At 44.4% G+C, this 27,182-nt stretch overlaps 1 protein-coding gene across 2 annotated transcripts in view; it reads right to left on the reverse strand.

Annotated features, from left to right (window-relative positions):
* LOC138497992 (protein brambleberry-like) overlaps positions 1 to 27,182 on the reverse strand; it is a 297,213-nt gene that overhangs the window by 35,955 nt on the left and 234,076 nt on the right. For both annotated transcript variants that reach the window (XM_069621767.1, XM_069621768.1), the window contains exons 10-11: positions 14,322 to 14,386; positions 8,449 to 8,618 (exon numbers count right to left, since the gene is read on the reverse strand). In XM_069621767.1, the coding sequence (XP_069477868.1) occupies positions 8,449 to 8,618; positions 14,322 to 14,386 (235 nt within the window). The remainder of the gene's footprint in view (positions 1 to 8,448; positions 8,619 to 14,321; positions 14,387 to 27,182) is intronic.

Consider the following 27,182-nt stretch of genomic DNA (forward strand, 5'->3'; position numbering starts at 1 on the left):
TAGCAGAGGTACCGTAAATAGGGTACCTCTGATTGTTCTTACCTGGTCGCGGCCAGGGGGGAGCGGTCTGGTTGTTTGAGCCTTTCCGTGGCTTGTGGGGTTTCATTTTCCCCGAAGTAGTTGAGGGTACTGGAGAAGAGTTTTCTTCTTTTCCTATGGGAGGTTTGGTGGCGGGCGGGGTTAAAAAAAAAAAAAAATTTAAAAAAAAAAGCGTGTCAGGCTCTTATTTTTCCACAGCAGGCAGTTCCTCCGCTGTAGGTGTCCCGCTCCATTTTTGTGAGTGCGTGTTTTTTCAAGGCGCCTGCTTTAGTGCGGGTGCGGTAGCAGCTCCGTGTCGGAGGGGGCATTTCGGCTCCCTTAAAGGGACCGCTTTGTTTTCTGCAGGAGTGGTGCGGTGCTGCTTGTGCATAGCCAGGTGGCAGTGTGTACGGCAGTGATTTAGCACTATTTTGTGCTTGCATTTGTGGCTCTCTTTTCTGTGTGGAGCCTAGCAAGGTAGAAGGGAGGGGGCTTTACTAGGGCAGGATAATTTAGATGGTTTAATAAAATTTTAAAAAAATAGAAATAAAATATTAGGATTAATAGTATAATTTTGTATAATTAAATAGGTAAACATTATTTTGTAGTATTAGTTGTCTTTTATTGTTAATTAAACCTATTTAGGTCAGTTTTATTACTTGGGCCTCGCCCCCCCTACCCCCCTGTGTGTTTTTTTTTGTTCGGGGAGGGTTTCTTGTTCAGATTATACAGTGCTAGGGGTATTCGTCCTCGGGTATGTACTGGCTCGGGGGCTTAGGGTAGCTAGTTTAGCTTAAAGGAGCATAATTATAGTGCCCATTCAATTGTTGTGCACGATGGTGGGCCAGGAAGCAAGTAAGAAGGGTCTGGGGGATGCTAAGGCTCTGAGGGTGGCCTTGGAAATAATTAGTAGGGCATCTAGGGCCCAGTTGGAGGGGGCAGTGGGGGGAGGTCATTGGTGGAGAGGTCACGGGGGAGGAGGAGATAAGTGGCGGTAGGCCGCAGCGTAGAGCAGCGGCAGATGGGGCTCTCGCGGCAGTGGTGGCTTGCACCCCCGCGGCGGGGAGAGTGGAGGTGTGGGAATCCAGGGGCAGGAAGTTGAGAAGGGAGAGACAGGAGGGCGTCCAGGGGAGAAATGATTTCGGGGGGGCAGCCATTGAGGGAGGGAGTGAAGGATAGCCCTAGGGAAGGGGGGTGTGCTCAAAAGGAGGTGGCTCAAAGGAACCAGAGGGGGGGCACAAGTGGGGGACAGGGCAGAGGGGAGGAGGGGGTAAATACCTGCAGAAGAGTGCAGGTGGGAGAAGGAGGGAGAGGTCCCCATCAATTGAGGTTATAGTGGGGCGCGGAACGGCCCCCCCGGGTAGGAGTGAGGGCGGAGGGCGCGGCGCAGCCCCCGCTGGTCAGGTGGAGGTAGAGGGTTTTAGAACGGCCCCTCCTCAGTCACCAGAAGGAGAGCCTAGAGGGTGCAGCACGCCCCTAGCGATGAGGATTCCAGGGTGGAGGACGGAACGCCTCACCCGAGAGAAGAGGACCAGGCAGGGGTTTCCGCGGCCCCGCTGAGAAGATGTCAAAGGAGTGGCGGGGCGGACGCCCCAGGCTCGCAAGAGGAAGATCAACTCAACTCGGGCATGAGCTCGCATCCGCAATGGTATTTAAGGGGCGATGAAGTGGGGTTGGAAGATTATGTGGCGCAATGTGAGGTAGAAGGTTATAGGGCGGTAAGGGAAAGGGGGGAGGAGAGAAGAAGTTTGAGGTGGGATCTGGGAAAGCAGGTGCAGGGTGGTCGGGGGGCAAGAGGTCAGGGGAACTATTGGCTGGGTGAGTCTGCTGACATGTTTTGTCCCCGCAGCAGGAGCCCTCTAAGAGAAATGAGGAGCATCGGTGTGGACGCCAGACCGCAGACGGCCAGCGTGGAAAGAGGTGAGCGGGAAAGAATGGTCATCTGCATGGCAGAGATGGGTCGAAAGGGGGGGGTGACGGGAAAGGAAGGGGCTGGTTTGCAAGGGGTAGGGAAAGAAGTTGGTGTGCAGGCCATTGGAGCCTTGGGGGTTGAGAAGAGCGTTTGCTCAGTGGAGGTCCAAACGGACAAGGTGTTGGAGCCATTGGTGCTCGAGGTGCAAGCTGAAAAAGGAAAGGAGGTTGAAGTGAAAGGCAAGGAGAAAGAATTGCCATACATGGGGATAACAAAACCGTTGGGGGCGCACTTTATGGCAGCGACCAGGGAGAAGATTCAGGCGGGGGAATTTGTAGATGTTTTTAAATTGCTCCATAGGGAAGTGCGAGCGAAGGAGGGGTCTAAGGAGGAAGAGAGGGAACTGGCTTTGCGCTCAAGGGTCCCGGTGACTATTGAGAATTGGACGTCGGCATTTATCATTTATGCCAGTGTTTATTGTGAAAAATTCCCGGAGCGTGGCGTGGCCCTGCTTAAATACATGGACGTCATTAGGAGGGCTTTCACGAGTTTTGGGGGTTTTGCCCGGGTAAGGTATGATGAGGAATTCAGAGCGAGAATGGCGGAGGACAGTCAGGCAGTCTAGGGGGAGAGATAGACATGGATCTTTGGCTGCAATGGATGGCTCCAATGAGGCCTGCCCCGACATTGCAGACAGCAAGTGGGCTGCCTGTGCCTTTCCGGCCCTTTCTTGGTCGCCCCGCCCATGAGGGGGCAGGGGAAGGAGGCAGAGGACAGCCCTCGACAGCATGTTGGCCGTTCAATAAAGAAGGCTGCACGAGGTGGATGTGCAAATTTAAACACGAGTGCAGCAGGTGTGCGGGTCGGCATCCAGTTACGGATTGTTTTCAGGCAGGGGACAGTGGGTCAGGATGAGGAGCGGGGCAAGGAGGTGGGGTGGAAGGACCGATTGCCAGGTGAATTGGGGTGTGCTGGTAGGTCGGGCTCAGTTTAGCGGATAAGGAGGGGGGGCACAAGTTTGATGAAGGTTTTGGGGGCGAGTTAAAGGGGGTATTACAGGGGTGAAGAGGAAGAATCGAAGGTAGGGGAGGGCCGCAGGTGGGTGTAACTGGAAATTGTTAAGGGGTGGTGGCTGTCGTTTGGAGGGCATGGTTGACGGTGGCGAAGCCCTCACGCTTGCCGCACAAGGTGAGTAAGCTTCAGGCTGCAAGGACGGAGGTGCGGGAGCGCCTCTGGTGCAGCAGGGGGAAGTGATGAGATGGGTCTGCATGGACGGGGGTGCACTAGGGCCCCTGGTGCAGCTGGGGGAAAAAAGTGAAGCAACGAAGCAAGTGGCTGGAAGAGGAATTTATGTGGAATGGTCTGCATGGACGGGGGCGCAGGTTTGGCCCCTGGTGCAGCGGTGGAGTGGAGTAAGGCAGAAAAGGGGCCTGCATGGACGGGGTGCACTAGGGCCCCTGGTGCAGGTGGGAAACAGGGGTAATGGTCGCAAGGAGCTTGAAGATTAGTTATATGGAAAGGACTGCATGGACGGGGGTGCAGGTTGGCCCCTGGTGCAGTGGCGAGGGGAGTAAGAAAGTAAAGGGCCTGCATGGACGGGGGTGCACGCGGGCCCTCGGTGCAGGGGGGGCAACGCAGGGCCAAATGAATAAGGTGATGGAAGGTGAGGGGGCAAGGGTGAGCAGGAGGTTAATAGTTTAGGGGAAAAAGGGGGGCTAAGTGGGTTTAGGTGTATTGTGGAAAGGTTAGGTGAAAGAGGCGAAATATAGGGGGACAGGTAGGAGAGGACCTTGGGTGTTTCCGGAGAGGGTTAAGGAGATGGCCAGAAAGGATAGGGTACCGAGGAAGGTGTTACTAGTGGTGCGGGAAAGGTTAGGAGGTTGGTAACTCATTCTTTTAGGAGGGGTGCAGCATCTGAAGGTAGCAGGCTGGGCTATTCAGAGGAGTAGGTGAATAGGTTGGGACGCTGGGAGTAAGGGAGATACAAAGGGTATGCCAGGGACGGGTCAAACGGAATGTCGTTATAACAATTTTTCAGTAGGTAGCAGGAGTGTTGCATTTATTAGGATGTTGTTGATTTGTAAGTGATTTTGTAATTTCTTTTTCAGATGCTGCTAGGAGGTACGGTCAGATGTCAAAAATCTGGTTTTGGGACATTCTAGGGTTAAGTGGGCAGGGTAAGAAGCTGAGAAAAGGGTTGTCAGGCAACTGGGGTGCAACTATAAAGATGTTGTGGTAAGATGGTCCGGGTTTGGGGGGCTGGGCTCAGTCGCTTCCTATGTTGGCGGGGTTGAGGGAAAACTATAGGCCTCCAGTTGGGGTCGGGGGGGGGGGGATTAGCCTTGGTGGGAAAATGATCTGGTAAGGGATACGGGTGTGGCCCTTCTTGGGAAAATAAAAAGGGTTTTTTGTTAGGGGTCTGACAAGTGTGGCCTCAAGCAACTGTAGGGGGGGGGACTAAGTGTTTGCCACAGAGTTGGGAGGGGAGCGAAAAATGAGGGTCCGATAGAGCGGGCAAGGAAGGGGATAAACAGAGATGGTAGAATGTTGTACATCGGTGTCAGTACAGGTTTTGGACCGTAAGGAGATGGTTTAGAAAGGATTGAACTTTCCGGTTTGGGGAACAATCATCTGGCGGACTGGAGCTCTTGGCTGGGAGAGTGGTTGAGGAGTTGGAGGTAGGAAAATTGGTGGGGGGGGGGGGTTGGGGCAGAAAGAACACCTTTGGGGAGGGTTTTTCTGGTGCCGGGGACATGGCCCCTTTTGATGTGGGGGGAGGGAAGCACAATGGGGGAATGACACGGGAAAGGATGGGGTGGCGCTGTTTGCACAAGCGGGCCACCACGGGGGAACAGGTATTGAGCCTGGAGGGGCATGGCCCCGGGGAGAAAACGGGACGCCTGGAAAAGGGGTAAGGAGACGGTAGGGTCCAAGGGATAGTTAGGGAGGAAATGGCTTTATTTAATTATTTAATTGTTGGGGGAAAAATGGAAAATGTTTAATTATTTAATTGGTTGTTTAAAATATTTCTTTAGTTTGTAAGGCCATGGAGCCAGGTAAGCGTTTAATTGTAAGCTTTGGCCTGTCACATTAAAGCGACCTTTTCCACTTTTAAATGAGTCTGGGTTTTTGTGCAGTAAGCCAAAATGCTACCCGTTCCTAAGGAAGTTACTTCAACAAAAAGGCAATCTGGTCTATATAAGGGGGAATACGCGATTAAGATGATCATAAAGCAGACCTTAACAGCAGAGCCTACTGCAGCCATTAAAAAATGGACTGCCTGCGGCACTGCAGACTTTGAAAACTCTCCTGAAGAGAACCATTTTGTAAGGGGAAAAAGCACAGTTAACAATACAAATTGTAAGTTATTATAATAAAAGAATACTAAATTCTACAAGGAAACTGAATGACTTTGGAGATCATCAGAGCTGCACATGATGTTCCAATCTAACCAAGAACCTCAAGTCTACTTATGCACCCCAAAATTAAACACGTTTCTGGCACAAAATGAATACTACTTTACACATGAAATAAAATACAACCCTCCTATAGTCACAAACAGCCCTATAGCAAAACATACCAGCATTTGTTGCAACCTTATTCAGGGAGCCACTTCCAACTAAGCTCTCTACCTCTTCACCCACATGAAAGATCAATATATAATGGTATGGGGGCAGTTGGGGGCCTCTGTTCACTTCTACCTACACAAACAATAAGGGCAATGACTCACCAGTGCCTTTCCTAGACTGACTACAACGCACAGACTGCTCCAACATTCAACTGTGCTAAAAAAAAAAACACTAAATGTTCATAATACAGAAAAACCAATCCCCACACACTTCACTGTTTGGGAAGGTCTCATTTTAAAAAAAGTATTAATAGCTCTATTTACTTTGGAAAAATCATTTTTCCATAAAATATTTTATAATTCATTGGCTTTCATTATTTTTCCATCTGTTGATTCTTCAATATTTAGTTTTCAATATATTGCATCTTGGAACTGTTCATTTCAGTCTGAATTTTTAAACGCAAGATTTGTATTTAAAAAAACGACCAGTCAAGGCAACGCCCTAGTAATGCAGGAGTAATAGATTATGCGCACGAATCCAGCAGCACTGCCTCAAAGTACCAGTTAAAAAAAAAAACAGATTTTAATTGGTTTAGAGTTGGAAACCTTACTATTTCAGTCACACCTTGACATTAAGTAGACTCCGAGGCTAATCACAAGCTACGAGTTGACTATATGCAATGCAACACAGCTCTACCAGGTTAATTGTGATTACATAATACTGAGTTAATGTCCACCCGGCAACACTCTTGCCTATAGGTTATCCAACTCCAGGCCTCGAGGGCCAGCTTCATGTCGGACTTTCATGATACCTCATTAATATTCATGAGATACATTTGCATACAATGACTAAATGTATGCACATTTTCTCTCAGGAATGTTATTGGAGGGATATCATGAAAACCCACCAGGTTTCCAGCCCTCGAGGCCTGGAGTTGGACAACCCTCCTCCTGTACAGTGCTTCCAGGGACGTCATTTGGGGGTCGCCAGGGGTCGCAGTTGCGACCCCTGAGGTCTCCCTTGCTAACCTTGTGGTCTCCCTTGCTACCCCTACAAAAAAAAAAAATGTTTAAACTTTTTTTTGTTTTACTTTTTTTTTCTTTTTTTTTTTAAATGTAATCTCCTGGGCTATGGCCAGTGTCATGTGGCTCTATATTTTTGGAGTTTCTGACTTTCTTTTTCAGGCCTCAAAAAAAAAAAATGGGTTGCACACGTGTATCACTTTGAGCAGTGACTCTAAATAAGAAAGAATAGGAATAAGACATAATTTGTCTTTGTGGAATTCTAGCCAATAATTGCCAGACTCATAATGGTTTATTTCCAGGCACACTTCAGGTGGTCAGTCACTGATTTAGCCTGTTCGTAAGCACCTCAACTCAGCCTTTCACCCTTCTGAGGTTGATACATGAGAACCAACACAGGTTGGGTGATATTGTATGTATAAGCTCTTACTCGTAAATGCTATATAGTAACACATCATTATCATTTGGCCTTGAACGTCTGGCTTGTATTCACAGTAATTTGGTAATATGGTCCTATACACACTGATGTTAACAATACATATGGTGATCTATTCTATGAAAGGTATATAACAGTGATATTTCAACCATATTTCTCCTAGTGTACTTAGGAACAATATGTGATGTCCCTTCCTGTTTTGTCAAGGGGTGAAAGGTCGTGTTCCATCACTTCTCGTGATGTAACTGAGGTGGGGGGGACAAATGACATCAGGTCCTCTGATGTCAGGGGTCAAAGGTCATGTGATGTCACGTCCGCTACCCATAGCATTTTGGTGAAATGACGTCCCTGAGCGCTTCCCCGTTTCTGTGCCAGGTTCACTCTATATACATACAATACCGCTTGAGATTGTGTTTGTGTGCATGTTTGGAAGTAGGTAGCTTTATAGAGGATATACCTCTGGTGCCTAGAACTAGGAAGGTATCCAGGGATGCAATGAGGGGTGCAGAGGATGGTGTGCGGAGGGGGGGGGGGGGGCAACTGTAGCCAGCTTGAAACACTGCTTATTTCCAATATTAAGACCTCAAAAAATATAAATTGCTGTAGCATGCTGCAAATATGAAGTGATTAGGTAGAGACATCGCAGCTGTTCGGTGGCGTACCACACTTCCAGAGGGGTGCTGTGGAGGTTTGGTCCTAGGAGGCATTATGCAGGTTGTTGATGTGGACCTTCTCCATCCGTCTACAGGCGGCTTCATAGTATGTGGCTGTGAGTAGCAGCTCTAGAGATATATCTTGGAGCAGATGCAGGAAGGCTTTGTTCGGTGGCGCAAGTGATGGGTTTGGTAAGGTGACTGTACTGCAGGCTGCTGCTATTTTAGCAGTTGGTTAGGGAGGTGAAATAGTCGACCAATGTGCAACATGTTTTAATATGGAGATGTGATAGCAGCCAATAAGGAGAGGTGGTGTTGGAGTGGACTCTACAATGTTTTTCCAAGTTGAAGTATTGCAGGAGTAGGTTATGGAGGTATAAAGCAGCAGAGGCGGGTTAGGAAGCTAGTTAGGAAGGAAGCGGGTTAGGAAGCTGGTGAGGCTGTGTTAGCGGTGCGATGCTGGCATGATGTGGTTGACTGGTAGAAGTTGTGCAATGTGGGACATAAAATTGAGAGAAAAGGCGATTTCGAAATGACAAGTTGATCGATCTAAAAGAGGAGTTAAAGACATAACAGGGTAAACAATTAACAAGGATATTAGGAGGAGAATATTAGGGCATGCAGTCCTGGTTTAAAAGCTGTATTTCTGGAAGGGGGCGGTAGGATACACCAAGTCAGTTTACTTGTTAGTCGGCCCACATCAGTATCACAACGATAAAACGGGGGGAAAGTCTTTACAGAAAACACCTGGCCACCACCCTAGGAGCAGCTCCCGTTGTCCAGTTTCCTTCGATGTAATTCTATAGACAGTGGGGGACTTGCAGGTGCAGACACATACCAGTTTTTCAAAATCCTCATGGAGGACAGAATTGACCCGACGCCGTTTCACAATCGGTGTTGAGTGGCCAGGTGTTTTTTGTGCTATGCCGCTTAGCCCCTTCCAGACAGAGGTGGGAGGATCCAGAAGAAAATCACTCTTAATCAAGGAATCGTTCTCCAGGTGGAAACCTGAAAAGAAGGCAACATTAAGATTTAAAGGGAGGCTTCTTCATGCCTTATGCATTCACGTTCTATACACCCACCTAATTCACAATTACAAGAGTCCCTTTCAAAATCTGGTAAATAATGGAGCACAGCCCTGCCAGTGGCCCTCCATTTGATCACACTCATCTTCTGCGGACACAATATTACGCAACCCAGTCCAATATATCACAGGCACTTTAGAGCACTCCCTTGTTCTGCATTAAACATTTATGGTCAACCAAACAGGACGGGCACAGACCCATGCTTTCACAAAAGTCTTCACTAGCTTCGTACAACTCCATGTACATTAGAATCACTCATCTTTACCTGCATCTCCATGGGATTGAAAAATTCCCTTGGACACATACAAAAGCACAAATACAGATCTGTCCTTGAATGTTACTGTATCCTTCACCCACCACTTTTATAGAATTAGGTTTCCCCTGCCCCCCCTCGCCTTGCCCCAAGAAATAATAAAGGTCTTTGACTGCTCTAAAGGAAGGACACCCTCCAATTGGCTCTGTAAACACACTGGATTATGGTATAGTTGGCTCCTGAATATGCCAACAATATCACACATACACCATTTATCGGGAAGGGCATCCGCAACACCTTAGGTCGATTCACAGACCTCCGACAACAAGCCTGCCACAATTATTGCAACAGTGAGCATAGGGCCCATTGCGGCCAAGCTTCGCAAAAGGTAATGTTGTACACTCCCTAGGGTTGGCCAGAAACACTGGTGAATCAGCCTCTGATCACTGGGGTATTTTGGTTGGATCCAGTTAACAGGTGCTGTTGCCTTTTCCTACTTTGCAGTGGGATTTGGCTTCACAATTTGCATCCGTTTTCTCACTACTGTCCCTTACCTCACCCTACTTCACTACATTTTAGTTGTGGTTTTGCCCTGGTCCGTCAATGTCATCCACCCTCACCATGCTTTGCTTGCACTACATTTAAAGGAGGATTTTCCAGTGTCCGTCAATGTCATCCACCAACTTCAGCAAATGAACACCCTCTTAGCTAGTTCTACAACCACATCCAACAAATGATTGCCCTTTAAATTCGCTTTCTGGTTATTAAACTTTAACTGATCCTTTATACACTGTCACAGGCCAAGAACTTAACCAAATACTCGGGCCCAAATTAAGCGGGATACAACTAGCTTATTGGTAATAAAAAACAAAAGTTAGCATAAGGTCGACAAGCTCTAAGAGGGAGCTTCTATTTACACAACCGGGATTCGTCTCCATATAATAGTTCAGAGGTTCAAGTGAAAGATACTGTACCCCCCATTTCAATTAAGGGCTGTAGTCCACAGTCCAGGTTCCCTTACCTATACTATTTAAGTTTGTGGTCTGGCATAATTTATTTTCTCCATTATTTTTCTGTCTGATAGTGCTGTAACCATCAATATTAAAAAGTACAAGTAGTCGGACTTTTCATCTCATCGATGATCAAACTATGTGGATGAATGCCTGGATTTCCCTATACTAAGGATTTTCTCTTTCTAAGAAAATCTAAAGTGCTTGTCAGTGTGAGTCCAAATCAGAATCTGTCGAAATCTATTCTAACCCTACTAACAAATCAGGAGAATGACAAGTTTACGTCTATAAGCAATTCTCAACTAGTTCTATCATTCTGATACTGGGTTCTTCAGGTTTTACTGCTACTGGATTACTCTTTCGTTCCTTCTGATAGGGTAACTTCAGAGAACAAGGTGGTTCCATGAGGGTTTGTTTGATAGGAAGCTTGCAAACTCCCTCCCTTTGGAGATTACAACAATAGGAAAGACCTTCAAAGTAAGGGGTTCAACTCTACTGCAAGCACGTTCATGGAATTAAGTTCTGTGCTGCACTATTAATGCCTTGAAATTCTGTAATGCTTGCCTGTGCAAACTCATGTTCACTCCTCAAACCTTCTCTCCCTTTCTCTACTGCTTCCCCTTCCACAACTCTATACAATCTGAAGAATCCTGCATGCATGCAGCACCTTGTAAAACTAAGACTTCTTTAAATATTCCAAAATATTTTTAAAGTGTTCCAGGCATACAATTGTATCATTTTAGGCTGGTGACTGAATGGCCATTAGTAATGTGATGCTTTTCTTTGGGAGATCCAGATAAGGTCTGGTGCAATATTCCAGCCTGGATACAACCATAGCCTGGAACATCTCAACTTGGTTGTTCATATACAAGGCTGTGAAGGTCCGTGTAGTAGGCTGAACATGGTGTAGCATTTGTATATTGTCAAAGATTTTTTGAGAACGGGGTTGGTCAAACGAGGACTAGGTGCAGGGATGGACTCAAGTCTTGAGAATGGAAAAGACTTGCTTGGGTGGGTCCACAGAGAAGGATATTTTTCATTCCCAGAGTTGAGGCACAGGTGGCTATACAATACAGTGTTGGATGACCGATAGGCAGCACATGGCAGTGTTGGTGGGGGAACTGGTGTCTAAGTTGATTCTAAGTTGCATATCATCAGCATAGATATTGAAGGCGATGATATACAGGTCCAGTATTGCTGTTAAAGGATGGCTGTGGGCAAAACAGCATCCAACAGCCGCAGGGAAAGTGACTAGCCCTGTGGGTCAATCAGGTTGAGTTTCTCTCTGGCGGAGTGATTTTTGAGGGAATGGCATCAGGTAGGAGCCCTACACTCTACACCGATATATGTTCTCAGTCTGCACAGCAGTATAGAGTAAAATTGGAGTTAAATCCAGAGCAATGATAACAATGGGCCGATTTGTACTAGCAACGATATTCTTCTGAATCTGAGCTGAAAAGTGTTGATTCTGTGCTTCTCCTATGTCAGAAAGCTTACCACAGAAAGGTCAATTGTCTGTCTTTAGTGTATCCTTGAAGGGGTTTGGTATCAAATCTTTCAGAGTTTGCCATCGATAGGAAGGGCAGAGATTCTTCAGTAGTTTGATATGCTGGTTTTTGGATTTTTGATAGTATTCAAAATATCTTCCAGCATAAGAGGCTGGAATGCGAGGAAGTATCTTTTCACTTTGTGGACCAATAATTAATGAGGGGGAGAATTGCCTAGATTGAGTTTGATGGATTACATCTTTGTAATTAAGTGAACCATGTTAACCACTACAACCAAGTAGGATTTGCCATCTTTGGGTAAATGGTGACGATTTTTGGTTTGGTTTCTTGGTTTGTCCATCAGATGTTGGCAGAATCTTCCTTGTTTTGGTGCTTTGTCTAATATATTGCACGCCGAGTACACTTTGTTCACCATGCTTTGGTATTTGGACTACATTTGTTCCAGCGTGCGACCTTCCTGTATCTTAAGATGAAGTTACATACATTTTGCGCCTAGCTGTTTGACTTGGGGTATTTGGTGATGGAGGGCGACAGGACGTTGAGGTGGTTGATGAAAGTTTTATAAAGACAGGCTCAGGGGCCGCTCATTTGTCTTGGAAGCAAGACAACACAGAGCAACACAGGTTTGAATCTGGCATGAAGCACAAAGGATTAAATAGCCATCAATGATCGCAGTTCACATATGCAGGGGCATTGTCTAATTTGAGGATGAACAAGATGGGGCAAACAGGATGGAGAGGTAATGCGAAGATACTTTTCCCAGGTATGAATGTGTGCATTGAATGGCTGGGTTGCCCTTTGCTGATGTTATGCACGCTTTCGCCTTCAACCGCATCACTTGGGTGGCACAGTTTAATATTTCATGAAGACATTATAAAAATCTTATTAAGGCTTCCTCCAACATGGACACCTATAGACTGCTATATACAGAACACAGAGGGAGAAGAGAACTCAATATCCGACTATATACCATTGTGAGGGGAACAACATGATCTCAGGGATGGGACCCACTCAACACTGGCCAGACTGCATCTGTGCGGGAGCAATTCCTTTCTTCCAGTTGTACACCAAGAATCATTGGGTCTACATTCAGAACCAAGTTTGAATACCAAAAGGCGTAAATTGGCTTTTACCACAAGTGGTAAAATACCATCCATCACAGAAGGAGAACATTCCCCAGGCAGTCAAGTGTTGATCACTACAGAGCAAAATACTATTAAAAAGCTGCCAATTAAGACGCATACCGTTCGCTCAGAGTTTGTATTAAAGAGGTTAGACTGTCTTCAATTGCTGCAAAGTGAGCCTTGTGTTTTGTTGTCGCTTAACAGTCAGGTAATGGAACAGTGGTTAGTACTGTATGGTCCCAAAACATTACGACTGCCTGTATTTGATCGCTAGTAACATTTCTTACGTGCATCATTTACTAATTGCAGACGTGCACCATGAGACAACTCCAGCTGTAGCAGGTCATTCTCACCTGTAGCCTATCTAGCAGTCCAAACACAGACCACATACAATCCTAAAATACTTCATACAGCAAGAACCTTTTCCAGGTGTAGCAGTGAAATGATCAAGAGGAAGTTACTTGTAAACTAGGGTACAAAGTTTTGACTCTTTTCTTCGATGGGATTTATTTTTCTCAATAAAAAATGTAGGGGGGCATGTAAGGGGTAGAGGTTGGTCGGGAATAGGTAAACAATAGGGGAGAGTGGGGAGAGTGAATTAGGTGGAACCCCCCCACCGCCAAAACCGATTGTTTTTGTGAAAAGAATTTCAGAAAGAAAAGAAAAACATTGAAAAGAGAGCCAGTTGATGTAATAAGAGTGACGAAGCTCATATAGTAATGTTAAAGGATATTCGTACCGTGAACCATCACCACCAGAGTGGTCCCCTGGCGGCTCTGAAAAGAAAGGGAAGAGGGGGATGAGTTAGTGGAATAAGCTGGAAAAGTGCAAGAGAGCAGTGATGTGCTGTTGACAGCCTCAACCCAGTTAACACCGTTGGCTGGACTTGGGGTGTTTTCTGGTCGGCAGCCGTCATGTACTGTTGTGCAAGTCTATTTGTGATTTGTTTTGTTGTGGCAGTGTAGTGAGGTTTAAGCGGATTGTTGTGTTTATGGGCTTGTGGTTGTGTTTGGTTAGAGCGTGAGAGGTGTATGCAGAGGGTTGAACATTTTTAGTGGATTGCTTAGTTGGCATAGCTGTTAGGAATCGAAGTGCTAAACTTCCATATTTCCTCTCTGGGTGGGGCGCACAAGCATCTCCACACCTCCAAGATCTGGGACCGGCCGACACCCCACAGTCCATTCCACACATGACACCACATTCATAACCTCGTCCAAGTTTGGTCCCACCTATCTCTGTCAAACATGTCTGTATGCAGGGTAAGCAGGTGTTTTTGACTCCATCCAAATCTAGCCAAGATAGCATTCCCATTCCAGTCAATACGCGGCATCGGTCGGCAAAAGCCACTCCATCCAGACCTAGCATTCACAGTTTAACCAGCTGCTCACGCAGGCTTTGGTATGTGTAGCCTTTGTTTCAGGGTCCAATTCCAAGAAAGCAGAGGGGCAAATCGCAAGAACCAATTTAGACATTGTACATGCCCGAACCCACACCACCATCCTACATTACCATAACACAACCACTTGAACCAACAAGTGTGCATCCACACCCAGGCAGTAAAACCCCTAAATGGTGAAAGTCCAGGAAAGAAACCCCAGAAAGAACAGCAGGAAAGCGTGGTTTTGGGGTGCAAAGCTCATTCCTTGATCTGAAATGCACAATGTACGTGAACATTGTCTCAGAACACAACCCCTCACCCAAACTATCACTTTCTCTATTCAGTCACTTTACCTTGTGAGCTGTTTGTGTCTTCAAGCTTACACACGTCCTCTTTCAATGTGTTTGTTTTCGGTGTTCTAAGGGGAGAAAAAATGTAGGTCATTCTGACAGGTATTTATCAAAATATCAGGCAAAGGGGACAACAAGGAATACATTTTACAAAAGCAATAACCTTCACTGACCCCATTCTCCACTAGGGCCCACACGTCGGGTAAACACTTAGGACCTCCCAGGGACAAGTTCCAAGAGCCATATTGAATGATTTTAGTCCTCTCACAGAACCGCCTCAAAGGCCTGCTTTTCAGAACAGATATATTTACTGAACTGCTGTCAAACACCCAAATTGATTTGGTAAATTCACACCTCTCAGGTTGCCCCCTGACCTGGGTGAAAGTCCTGTTTTTTTATTTCTTGAAATTCTGGATCTGGGACATGTAGTTTAGGCTTTCCCATTTTAATCTGCAATTGCCCATTCGCACCTACTTAACATCCCTAGATTCAACCGGTCGTAGCTTCCCCGTGGTAGCAGCCACACACTGGAACGCCCTTCAACTACCTTGAGACCAGAAGCCTCTTTTTGGTTCTTCCATAAAAGCCTCAAACCCTGGCTCTTCACACAAGATCAGCAAAAGTAGCTTTTTTCACAGCCCACCCCGTAATAACTACCATGATCACAACTGTTAACCATATGCATTATTTCAGAATCATCACACATGTTCCCATTTTTCTTATGTTGCATACTCTTTCCGAAAACCAGCACCCAGATGCCTCTAGGGTAGGTGCGCTATACAAATGACAAAATAAGTCCTGGTCAGAGTCTTTCCCAGTGAAATGACCAGTTGCAACATGTGCCAGGACATGACCAGACTGGCAAATATGTGCCCTTTTATAAAGCACATACTCTGAAGAACAAAAAGAGGCAGGCTGCTTTGACAATTTGAGAAAGAAACATTCCAATTAGTCGAACATGCTGGTTATGGAGTCCCATAAGAGGTTTGTGTTGGGCATTCAATGCACAAAATGCAAACCAGGAGACAGGAAATTAAGTGTTTGGAACTTTAATAAAAATGCAAATCATTAACCAACATAGTTCTAATCCCATAACAATGTAGCTTTTTTTATTTTCTTTTTTTTATTTGTATTTGGTTCTACATCAAACCTTTGCAAATGATACAAAATGCAATCATAAGGGTAAAAAAAATCTATTACGTGACAGTGTTTTACAATCACTTATAAGAAAGATAGATAAAAGAAAAAACAAAAATAACTAGTAAAAACACTGATTACAATCATGAAAACTCAATGTTTAACTAAACTGATTCTCCGATCTTCTGTTTCCCAGACTTAAAGCTTTGTAAAATAATTGTATGAATATCATTAAGACTTGAACCACCGTTGATGTCAAGGCGATGGGATGACCGGAACTCAGTCTATTCCAAAAATATTCTGCGAGGAGCCCTTCCTCATGTAGAACAAATCTCAGAACGCTAAAACGTACATTCCATGTTCCCTCACACTCCATCAGTAGGTGCCTTAATTATAGTTTGATGGAATTTCACAGGTTCTACACATTTGTATAGCTCTGCCTCCTTGGTGTCGCCTTGCCAGCACCTCACCACAGTCTACTAAGTTTAGGCTGATCCTTAAAAAGTTGTTTCCTACCGACCTATCTGGAAATTTCATTAGGTAGTGAGAGAGACAGCCTCTTTTCTCCTAAAGGAAAGGATTGGATAGAAACAATCAAGAAAGTAAGACGGTTTTCTCAAATCACTAATTTCCAACTCTCTCTTAACCTTTAATGGATTGGCTATAAGGGTCTCTACACCCAGATTGGCCTTAACCAGAGACTCCTTCACTCTGCTTTCGAGAGCGGTTAAAATGGGCGATCTGGATTTTTCCATTTGGTGTCTGATGTCCCCATATAGAGTGGTGCTCTGCCGGGTGACAATCTCCCGGTAAAGCAACATCAACTTCCAATTTGCCATACATCCTAGTGATTTAAGACCAAGTTCAAATCTAAGGCTCCAACTCGGGGTACATGTGGGAAGGCATAAAGTCCTCTTCCATAGCTGACCCTCTAACACACTCCAGTTTATGGGACAGAGCCGACGCTTACTCTCCAGGCCATATAAAATCATGGGAACCGATTTTGCCAAGTCAAATTTGATCAATGCCAAAATGGAGAACTTGCAATACTTGAAGTTTAACTTAAGCATTTGGGATGCAATCTGTGATATCTTAGAGGCTACCTCAGCTTCCACTTTATGGAGGGCAGGGGAGGTATAGAGGTTACAACCCAGATATTTCACTTCCTCCAACCTTTGTATAATTTGGCCATCTAGAAACCAGTTTGAATAGTGGATCTTCTTCTGTGGATGTCTGAAGACTAAAATTCGATTTGAGGGGATTTATTGATGCTCCATTCAATCCTGCATATTCACCCAATTTGGTCAGTAGTCGCTGGAGACCAATAGCTGTTCTATCCAGCAAAACAATGTTGTCTGCATAGGCCAGTCAATGGATCTTTTTTCCATTTAACTCTTAAAAAATCTTGCTTTCTATGTCGAGCAGGGTGATCGGTCGATAATTTGCCGCAGCTCGATGGTCACCTCCCTTAAAAATAGGTATAACCAGGGCAACTTTCAAGGAGGGTGGGAATATTCGGCTCCCGAAGATCTCCCCAAAACACAAAAAAAAAAAAAAAAAAAAAAAAAGAAAAAAAGTAAGCTGGACCACATTTTTGGCTCATTTTTAAGAACTTGATAACTTGGGCCATTTGGGCCCGCTGCTTTAGATTTGAAAATGATGTCTTCAATATCCCCCTCGTTGAATGTTAATTGCTAGGGAGTGTTAGGTAAAGTCCCAAAATAGGTGCCTCTAGGATCTCTAAATGTTTCCGATAGGTGTTGCACCCGCCCACCCTGATTCGGGAACTAAATTGCACAGGTAACTGTTAGCTCCAGCTTCTAAGTGACTGACGACTGACCAAAAATGTTTCTAGTATTCCCTTCTCTCAGGAGATTCAACATCTGTTCCGCATCCCTTTGCAGTCCAGAAGCTATGGTTTTCTGACCCAGATTTATTATAGGATTTTTCTCTTTTGACTTCAGCGTTGTATGTTTCTAGGTGCAACCCAACTGATTTTAACTTTCGCAGAATCTTTGAGATTTCTTTTCCTTTTCTGTGTCTCCTTGTCAAAACTATGGACATGTTTTTGTATATTTCTTACTGCCGAATAGCTCGACGCTGAGGCGGTCCAGATAAATTTAGTAAAGTTATTCAGGTGGCATTAAGTCTCACAAATAAATCTGGGTACCTTGTTTAATTGAGAATTTAGTTTTGAACCCTCTTGCCTATATTTCACGAGCCTAATTTTCCCTTTCTTTTCTATTAAAGCCTGTTGGTTTACATTTGAAGACCGGGTGGAAAGATCGGAAAAAGATGGCTCTAAACTGCAATGATCGCTCCCAGCGTCCCGTTTTATTTCTAAGGTTGAGGGACACAGGTAAAGGTGCTGGAATAAAAAAAATATAATCCAAAACTGATGAGGATTTTCCTCTGTGCCAGGTAGTAGATGGTCCTGAGTCACCCTCTGCGCTTCCATTTAACATCTTCAGGTCCCAGGACTCCAGAAAATACATCCAAGTCCTCCTGTTTTTTTTAATTTTTTGAGCGGACGGCTTTGCTATGCCCCTCTATGGCTGCACACACTCTGTATTTAGGTCCTCAGCTAGAATATTAGTCCCCCCGGAGCCCATTTTAATTATTTCCAACATTGAAGGCGGAGACACGAGGAAAGGTTGAAGTTCTGAACAGGCAGGGTTCCAGTAGATGTTAATAATCACCCAGATAGGATCGAAGGAGTCACAGTTTAGATGGACTCTACAGGCCTGAATTCCATGAACATCCATAAAAATTGGGATGACACTATTGAATGCTTGGTTTTTAAATGCCATCAGCCGGCCACCTAGGGGTCTCCTTTTTGCTTTTTGTATGACTGGCAAACAGGTCATTGTAAATCCTTCAATATCAAAATTGTTTCTCAGCCATGTTTCCTGCAATAGTACTACGTCACAAAATTCGAACAAATAGCCCCGCATGTTCCTGGCTTTAAAAGTACTGGAACCCCGCGTGTTCCAACTCACTAGGTTCAATCCCTTTCTTCTAAAGCTGCTGGGTACCTACTCCCAGCTTCTGGAGAAGCTGGGAGAGAATTTATGACAGGAGGGTTAATGCATTTTCCTTATTTTAAGACCATTCACTTCCCCCTCTTTGATCATTGTTTGCTACAACCTGGGGATTGCCCCCCTTTTGATGTTTGATCTTAGTAACCTCTTTACTAATAGGATGGTCTTGAGCACAACCCCTTGACTCATTGATAGAGACTTGCAGACCTTGGAACTCCATCTCTCTCGATGCATTCAGGATGGCTGTCTTTGCTCTCGTCGAGATAAGTGCAACTTCCACAAAGTAAGGGTCTTGGGCCAGGGGGAATGTTAGTCTCAATATCTGTAGAAAATAGATAGATTTTTTACTTTTTTGAAGACCCCTAATATCACACATCTGCTAAGTGAGTTATGATGTTTCGGTTCGTTCGAAGTCTTAACCAGACTCTTGGAAGGGCAAAGTCCTTTATGTCTTCCATTGCGTCGATGCAGGTGACCGATCAACGACATGAGATGAGATGCTGGACCCCTCTTGGGTTAGCTGGGTGATCATTGAAGATTTCCCTAGCCCATTCCGCATGCCAAGTCTTATGGACGGACTGCCTTGATCCAATTCCGATATTAAAATAGGTATTGGACATTCTTGCCCAGCCAAAGATTTGTTTGCGACCCTTTTGCCTGCTGAGAGAAATATTGGGGTCAACTTCATCTTGGCTTCACTGTGCGAGGCTCGAGCCTTGTTCAGCACAACAGTCTGCTTCAACGGTAGAGGCTTCTTCTGCAGAAATATTTGAGCCCATCTTGTTTCTACCAGAAGGTCTCTTCCTGAGCATTTTGGGATTAATGGATTTATGCTCTGACCGTTGCCCATAGTTTCCAGTTATGAAGGCTTATTTTGCCCTGGTGGACCCTCTGAGGTATTTTATCTTCTGATGTGTGTCAGTGACTATTGTGGAATTTTTTTGAGCTTTTCCCGGTTTTGCCAGAGTTGTTCATTTCAGTGGGCAGCATAGAGGGTTTCGATGAGCTGGTCATAGTACAAGTTTAATTCCTTTCATTCCCTTGGTCGCCTACAGTAACAGGTAGTAGGTTCTCTTTTGACTGAATATCTGGTCCTGCATTGGCGACAATAGTTACTTTTAGGTCTTGATTTTTTTTATGGTATCTCTTTGGTCTTGAATGAGAAGTTCTCGATCTTTTTTTTCCGGCATGTCGCATTATCATTTTCCTATGACCTCTGTAGCTCTGGCCATTTGACGATTTGCAAGTTAAGTCAGGTTAAGTCTGCTTAGCTAGTATCCCCCCGGATTGCAATTGGGAATTTTCCACGGTTATTTCAATCTCTTCTTCTGCTATATTTGCCAATCTCTGAAATTCCTCCAACGTGGATCCCGATAGTGTTATCAAAATATGGGTTCAGAGCAATATTGTGCTCTTCCACCTCTTCCTGCGGAGATGATTTGAATTTCAACAACTGAGTTACCTCACTTAAGAGCCCGTTATCTTATTCAGCTATTTTTCTTAAGGTTTAGCAAATCGAGGAGAGGTTGAGGAGATGTCTAGGCACTGTTTGGTCAGTTTGAGTCTCACTTCTCCCAGCGATGGAATGTTGTTAGTGTTGATGGCAGATCCCAAGCCCACCAGCGTGGATTCACACGTTGCCATTTCGTTTGTTAGCTCCAGAAGTATGCCTGCTTGGGATTGTACTTCTGACTTCAGGAGTTCAAAAACTGAGACTAGAGAATTCAGCACGAAGTTCTAAGCCTTCATTGAGATAATCTGTATCTGTGATGGTCCCCGATTGTGGAGGGACTTCGGTCCCCTTAGATCCTCTTGGGACCGCTTTCTCGGGTGAAACATCTGTCTGGGTAAAATACAGGTTCTCTACTCCAATGGTCAAGGTGTCCGAGGCCTTCCCCATTCTCACAGACAGGGGATAGACTTCTGTGCTTGATAATGGGGTTTGTAAATTTAGTGGGACGACCCATGATGGTTCTAACTTACCCCCCACACCATTTAGGCTTTTATTCCTCATTCTTCCAAAATGATCTTGATTTTTTTTTTGTATATCTTCGTGGTCGTTACTGTGTATTCTAACCCGCGTTGCCATTGTTGTACATAGACGGCTTGTGCATTCTGCTCTGCTTCTCCTTCCCTCGGTTGAACAAGCAAGGCTTTGGCGTGCACTTGTGCTAGAGTTGTTACTTGGCTGTTTCGGGGCAGGGGGGGAGTGTAGCGAGTAGAGCAGAGTGAGAGACCGCTGCTATTGGATCCAATAAATAGGAGCAATCCCCTTCCATGGCCTTCGTCCTGTCCAACATCAGTGTGCTGCGCAGTTCCATAGCCTCGGCTTTACAATAAGTGTTTTCACAGAGGCAACCTAACCCAGAGCCTTCTCAGAATTGCACTGCAACTCAAAACAAATAGGGAAGGTATCAATCAACAGAGAAACTGAACGCAGGTTCGCTAGTGCTAGTTAACACTGCTTTTAAAATGATGTATGCAAGGATCATTGCTGGAAGAGAGCAAAAGTGTTTTTATTTATGAGCTAATACGGAGTCATTTGTTAGTGAGCTTACCTTGATTCAATAACGACAATCGGCCTTCGGTACTGGATCTTTATTCCAGCTGTACTTTGGCTACGGGTGTTGATTCATCCTCTCATTCACACGATTAGGGAGTTCCCCTTCCTCTAACGCACCAAACAGCAGCTCCTCGCCCTTTCGCCTCAGGGCTTACGCTGCAAGGGTGGTATGGGCAGGTTTATAAGCACAGCTGATGCCATTGCGCTTCCTGTATCATGCTCGTGCAAATTTAAAGTTACAGGTCTCCTTAATCTACAACGCTGCAATGTGCGACAAATGATGCAGATGCGTAGTCTTGTCAAATGTATTATGCAGTCTGAGAGGGATAATCCCAACAGTTCCACCAGCAGCCAAAAAAGAAGCTCCTCGCCCTTTCGCCTCAGGGCTTTTATGAGAAGGCAATACACAGAGGTGAATTCCTATTCTAGTGGTTTTGACATAAACCCTCATTTATAAATGTGCGGTGTGCAAGGCGAATGTAGGATTTTGTCAGTAGCAAGTGTCCCATGTTTGACCTTTTGTATGCCACAAAGAAACAGATGCCACCTTCTAGGTGGTTCTGCCAAAAGTACCAACAATGATTTTACAAGCTGTGCATGGCAGTGACAAGAATTCCTAAGACTTGAGAAATGTGCGATTAAGTTGACATCAGCCTTTGAGAGCAGAATACCTTAATAATTTTATCTCTGGTGTTTAACTCCCTAAAAGCAAAATTAGCCAAATTAATGATTTTCATGGTGATGTTTTCACTAGGTTGGCAATAAATGGCCAATCAGATTTAACAGCTGAAATCTTACCACCCATCAAGAGCTCTTAAGAAACTGCCCCATTGTATCAAGTGACCGGAAAGGCCAGGGACTGTTTGCCAAATACGGAATAGCCAATTATACACAGGTGCTTGCAAAACATAATGGTGGAAAATGTCAAACCACAAAGATGGTCAGAATAATGGATCCTCAAACCCAACGAGTCCAGACGCCCGATTACATGAGACTTCAATAACTCTGGAGAACAGCAACGCGTGTAGCTAAATGGTTTCTCTTCTGAATGATAAAACGTACTATTCATTCCATGGAGGCTGGTTTAAAATAGGACTTATGAAAATCATCTAACTCGTTTTGAAATGAGCACAGGAAAAGCAAGCATTTCAGCTTGATCAGACCAAATATGAATTAAATATCTAATTCTCATTTGTACTGTACCTCTTCTCAGCTTATAAATAAGAAAAATGTATATCTGATATTTGACATGCTAAAAAGCCCAGACAAATTGCATTTAGCAACCCAAACTGAACAACATATGAATATATTATTTCTATATTGTGAAGACCATGGTAAAACCCAACTTTCTGGAGACCCCAATTATTTGATCGTTTAATGCGGTATGCTGGCACACGATTGGGAAGGGTGGTCTCATGGAGAAATGGTACTGAAACTCAAATCTGGGACCTGCCCTGCCAGTGTTCTCAACCAAGACAGGCAATGACAAAAAGGGGGGCAGTTTCAATAGCTTTGTCTCAGCAAGGAAAGCAATGAATGGTATGCTTAATCAAGGGGAATTACATGGGAGCCCAAACCCGTTAAGGGTGGGTTTTTCAAACTAGAAGCTCAGAACATATTGGAAGAAAAGAGCCAATAGAAAAATCTGGGAACGACTTGGATTGATCACGTACAGTATTGCTGAGGAAGAAAGCAGATGGGATTGTATCGAAGACCTTATCCACTGGGACGGATTGCAGAAAGAATCCCAGAGCAGGAGACCGAGAGGGTTTCATGAGCCATATCATGGGATAGCTGCTCAAAGAGGGACTGCTGCCTGAAGTCGAGAGAGGCCGAACCAAAGTGAGTATAGATGCCCTGAGAAATTTTATTGATTTTATACAGAATTAAAATAAATCCCATATCCCCTTCATATTTCCCAGTATATTTGAGTAACGGATTAAATTTATATCAATGGGAATCAGAATATAGTTGTAACGTGTTTGTGCTTTGGTGAATTCAAACAAATAAAATGGAAACCTTTCGGTGCAATCATGATGGATCTCTGCCTGCACTCAATCTGTGACGCATAGTTAACGGATACCACAGAGTGGACTTTTTAGAGATCTAATTTGTTGTGAATGCTGTAGCCAATTACGTAACTGAATCCCATTTCCCAGACAAACCAATTGAACTGGAGCGCCACTGTTAAAAGGGACCAGAGTCACTAAAAGAAAGTGAGCAGGGTCCATTGTCCCCAGATATTCTAGGTATAGATTGAAAATACAATTCATTTATTTGAAGAGCCCGACATTTTGGAGAATATATAGAAGCATAATTTAGTCAATGAATACAGTTGTCATTTAAATTTATATGCTTGGACTGTTTTATATTCTGAAAAATATCAGAAATAAATTAAGAATCAAACCTTTTTTTTTTAACACCCCATCATAATAGGTTGTGTAAGGGAGATTGTAACATGGTTTTTGAGATTCCCCCAGTACATGATTTTAGCGATTTCCCATGAAACACTGTTTGGATTCTGTTTGAGCTTTTAAATCCAAATAAATGTTGCTCATCTTTATTCTGAAAATTCATTCACCTGTGGATTGTGAGGGAAGTGCTTGATTGGAATAAATGATTAATTGAACTCTAGTGTTCAATAATTTATAAGGCAACTGAAAGAATGATGTATTGCAGACAGTGTGGCTTGCAGGGGTAAATCCCTTGCATGGTTCGTGGGATCACTTGAGAAATTCCATCACTCTATATTCTGAATAAAACGGGTAAGGAAACCAGCCTGTTTCTTGTCCAACGGTTGTTGTAAGGCAATGCCGGATTAGGGCTTCCAGGATTCATAAAAAGTACCTAAAATGAAAATAATTCTATATCTTATTTGCAGTGCGTTAAATTACCCTGAATCAGGAGTCACCAGATTTATTTATCCTACATCCCAGAATGCCAACCAAACTGGATGGAATTTGCGAGAAAGTCATAGGGAACCCAGAGTGGTCTGGATAAATGAGTTTCCAGTTGGGGTGGCGTACACCTGCACATCCCCCAGGAAAAGTACACCAAAAAGGTAGAAGCACGAATGAAGCCCACGTACTAAAACAGTTGAATGAAAACATCCAATTCATAGATTAACACGAGTCCTAGATATAAAATTTATTTTAGGGTTCCCCCAAACACTGCACACTCAAGTTCTTTAGGGTTTAGAAGGGAGGGTGGGGGGACAACTGGCATGTTCTTGCAGTCAAAGAAGTCAGAGTATTACAAAGTTCAATTTTCCATCCCAGCACATTTTTGTAGTCAAGACCACAAAATACAAGTGTGGCAATGTGTTGAAGTCTGCCAGAGGCCTCTGACCAGCTAACGATTCATGGCCGGTAAACGGTAAGTGAGAAAGGATCAAGGAGCAGAGACTCCCTATTCTGTAGAGAAAGCCATGTTCAATCAATTATGTATTTTGTTGGCATAATGCCATCACAGACAATAGAAGTTACCTACACAAATACAAAACCAGAGCCCTCTACACCTCCTCCCTTGGAAACATTATTTGCTCCTTTGGATTGTCCAACCACCCATCTGCTGACTCCACCCAGAGAACACATTAGTTTGGAAGTTTTGAGCTTGTAGTAGTCGGCAGGGTATAATCTCTGGGAGAAGCAAGCCGGGTTCTGGCACCTGACTAATACCAACCGAATCCCTGACAAACACCTTGGACTGACTGGCCCTTCCCGCGGTAGTCAAATGCCCCAGCTGGCCACTGAACACAGCACCTAAGCATGTTTGAGTGAGCTTTGCGGCATCTCTCATGCTGCCAACCAGCATCCACGGAAGTTGAATTGAGTGACTGCGATTCGCAAATTGCAAGAAGCCCTTCCCTTGAAACAAAGGTTCCTGCCTCCCATAACACTTAGCAGGCAGCTCGTAGTAATCTCTAGCAAGGATCAATGCAGTTTGAACGATTTACTGTGTTGGCAACTTCACCCTTACACAGGCTAGAAGGTTATCGACGACTTAAGGTGGCAAGACCTTTTCGGACAGGATTGTAATGGGAGGCAAACAGCATTTCTCTGATAAGCAGACAATTAACATTTAAAAAAAGCCAATATCATCAAAGCAAGCACTGGAAGAAAAATGAACCACAGCTATGTTTCCATCAGAGAGATTGCCTGGAATAGGTGTCAGAACACTTTAAAGTGATAACATAAATAATAAAAGGATGCAAAAAGCTTTAAGATCAGGTTATAAATAAAAAAAAGTACACTTATACAGACAATTATGTGAACATCTGGCTGTGTAAACACATTTACAGGTGTGTTCGAGGGTTGAGTTTTAATGTTCTCATAGGTCACAGGGTGTTGCTATAGCTCAGCTTTTGTCATTCGCATGGTCGCTTGGAGCCTGCAAGTTGAAGTGTGATGATGCTATTAGATCAGCTGTGTGAGGCAGGTAGTATGATATTGTTGCCCGTGTGTGGATGTGCATGGCCTTTGTGTGCTGTAAGCTTCAAGGTTTGTGTGCTGGTGTTCTGCAAGTCTGTAGTTGGTAGGTTTAGGGGTATGGTGAGGTGGTAAGGGTAGGAGAGAGTGGTGAAGAGTTGACACCAACCCACCTAATTCAGCAGCAGCGCCTTCCACTTTCTAGTTCGGGTAGAAGGTGAGAGCTTGAGCTGTAAATCTTTCATGCAGAGTAACCAGTTGGATCAGTGCTTGTGTCCTTACCATACAACACTTCATTGAAGCATACAGCAATCAGATTGTACCGGGTCAATGCTTACATTGCAACATGCTTTCTCTTCCTTCTCAACACCCCCACACATTTTAAGACATTTCACCATGAACAGAACTATACATGCTTTCCAATTCAGTAGCCCCCCAGTCGCCTCTAAGAAAGCACTTCTCAAGTGTGAATGTACTACTTCACACTTGAGAAACTCAATAGTGCCATATTTCCAACTGCTTTCTGCAAACAAATGTCTCTGCTGTGTAGATTTGCAACTGATAGACAGCACAGACCTGCATTCCTTGTATCCCAGCCTTGAATGCTAAACGCTGTTAAACTACCAGAATGGGCTTCGCCCTTCATTTTTTAAATCTTTTCAATTAGTCCAAAGAAGGTATGAACATTGAAACTTGTGGTTTTTAAGTGGACGAACACGGCAACAAACATTGTTTGGGAGGGCATTGGAGTACAGAAAGGATGTGGATAGGATACAAGGAGGGGGCGCGGCCTTTCGACACGTTTGGTTATTTACCCCCCCCCCCCAAACCAATAACTGCCCACAGGCATGCTAATGCTTATGCCGCCCCCACCTACTTCCTGCCTGTCCACACCTATAACACTGCAGGCCTCTCTGAGCTGGCTCAATTCCACAATCCCATCAAATGTCGTGCTTTATTAGGACCAGCCATTGTTATTTCTAAGCAAAGGTATGGATTTATTGCTGCTGTAAATTAGCTCCTAGAGTATTTTTTTTAAAAAAGGTCTTAAACCAAGTGTGCTTTCAGCCACTTTTTTCACAGGCAATACGATGTTCCCTGCACTGATGTCCTGTTATAAACGATCACTGGCAAAACCAACAGTTTTGAATAGTGGATAGGCATTAGATGGGACATACAAGGCACTGAATTCATAATCCATGGTACTTTCACCATTTTCCAGCTGTTCCCATTTTATGGCCAGGAAATGCCATTATGGCAGTGTCTGGCAAATGCCGACATCATACATACACAAACTCCGAAACAGTTGCCTTGGTCAATGCTGGTTCTCTTTACCTCGTTCCTTAGGTCCTGTATGACCTGCTAATCTGGGCCTTTCCCTACAACTCGTGAGAAGGGAACTCAAAGTCCAAGAAAGTTAAAAGTTGGGATGGCAGATCACTCCATAATGGGCAAAAGCAAGAGAGGTGCCCCACCCTACCAAGACTAGGGGTTACCCAAAGCCACTAACAGACGGGATTCAAATTGTGATGTGGTGGCAAAAAGTTAGTTTTGTGCTGATGGATAGGACAGTGCCAAGCAGACCGTTTTTTTTTACGTTGAATCACTCGTTCCCACCTTGTACTCCGTGTTGACCTCGAACTAAACCTCAGCTTTGTGTACGAGTTGTCTGTTAAGCCCGCCTCATGACAGCACT

The sequence above is a fragment of the Ambystoma mexicanum genome, chromosome 5q, assembly GCF_040938575.1.
Source record: "Ambystoma mexicanum isolate Mex_15411 chromosome 5q, UKY_AmexF1_1, whole genome shotgun sequence".
Lineage (NCBI taxonomy): Eukaryota > Metazoa > Chordata > Amphibia > Caudata > Ambystomatidae > Ambystoma > Ambystoma mexicanum.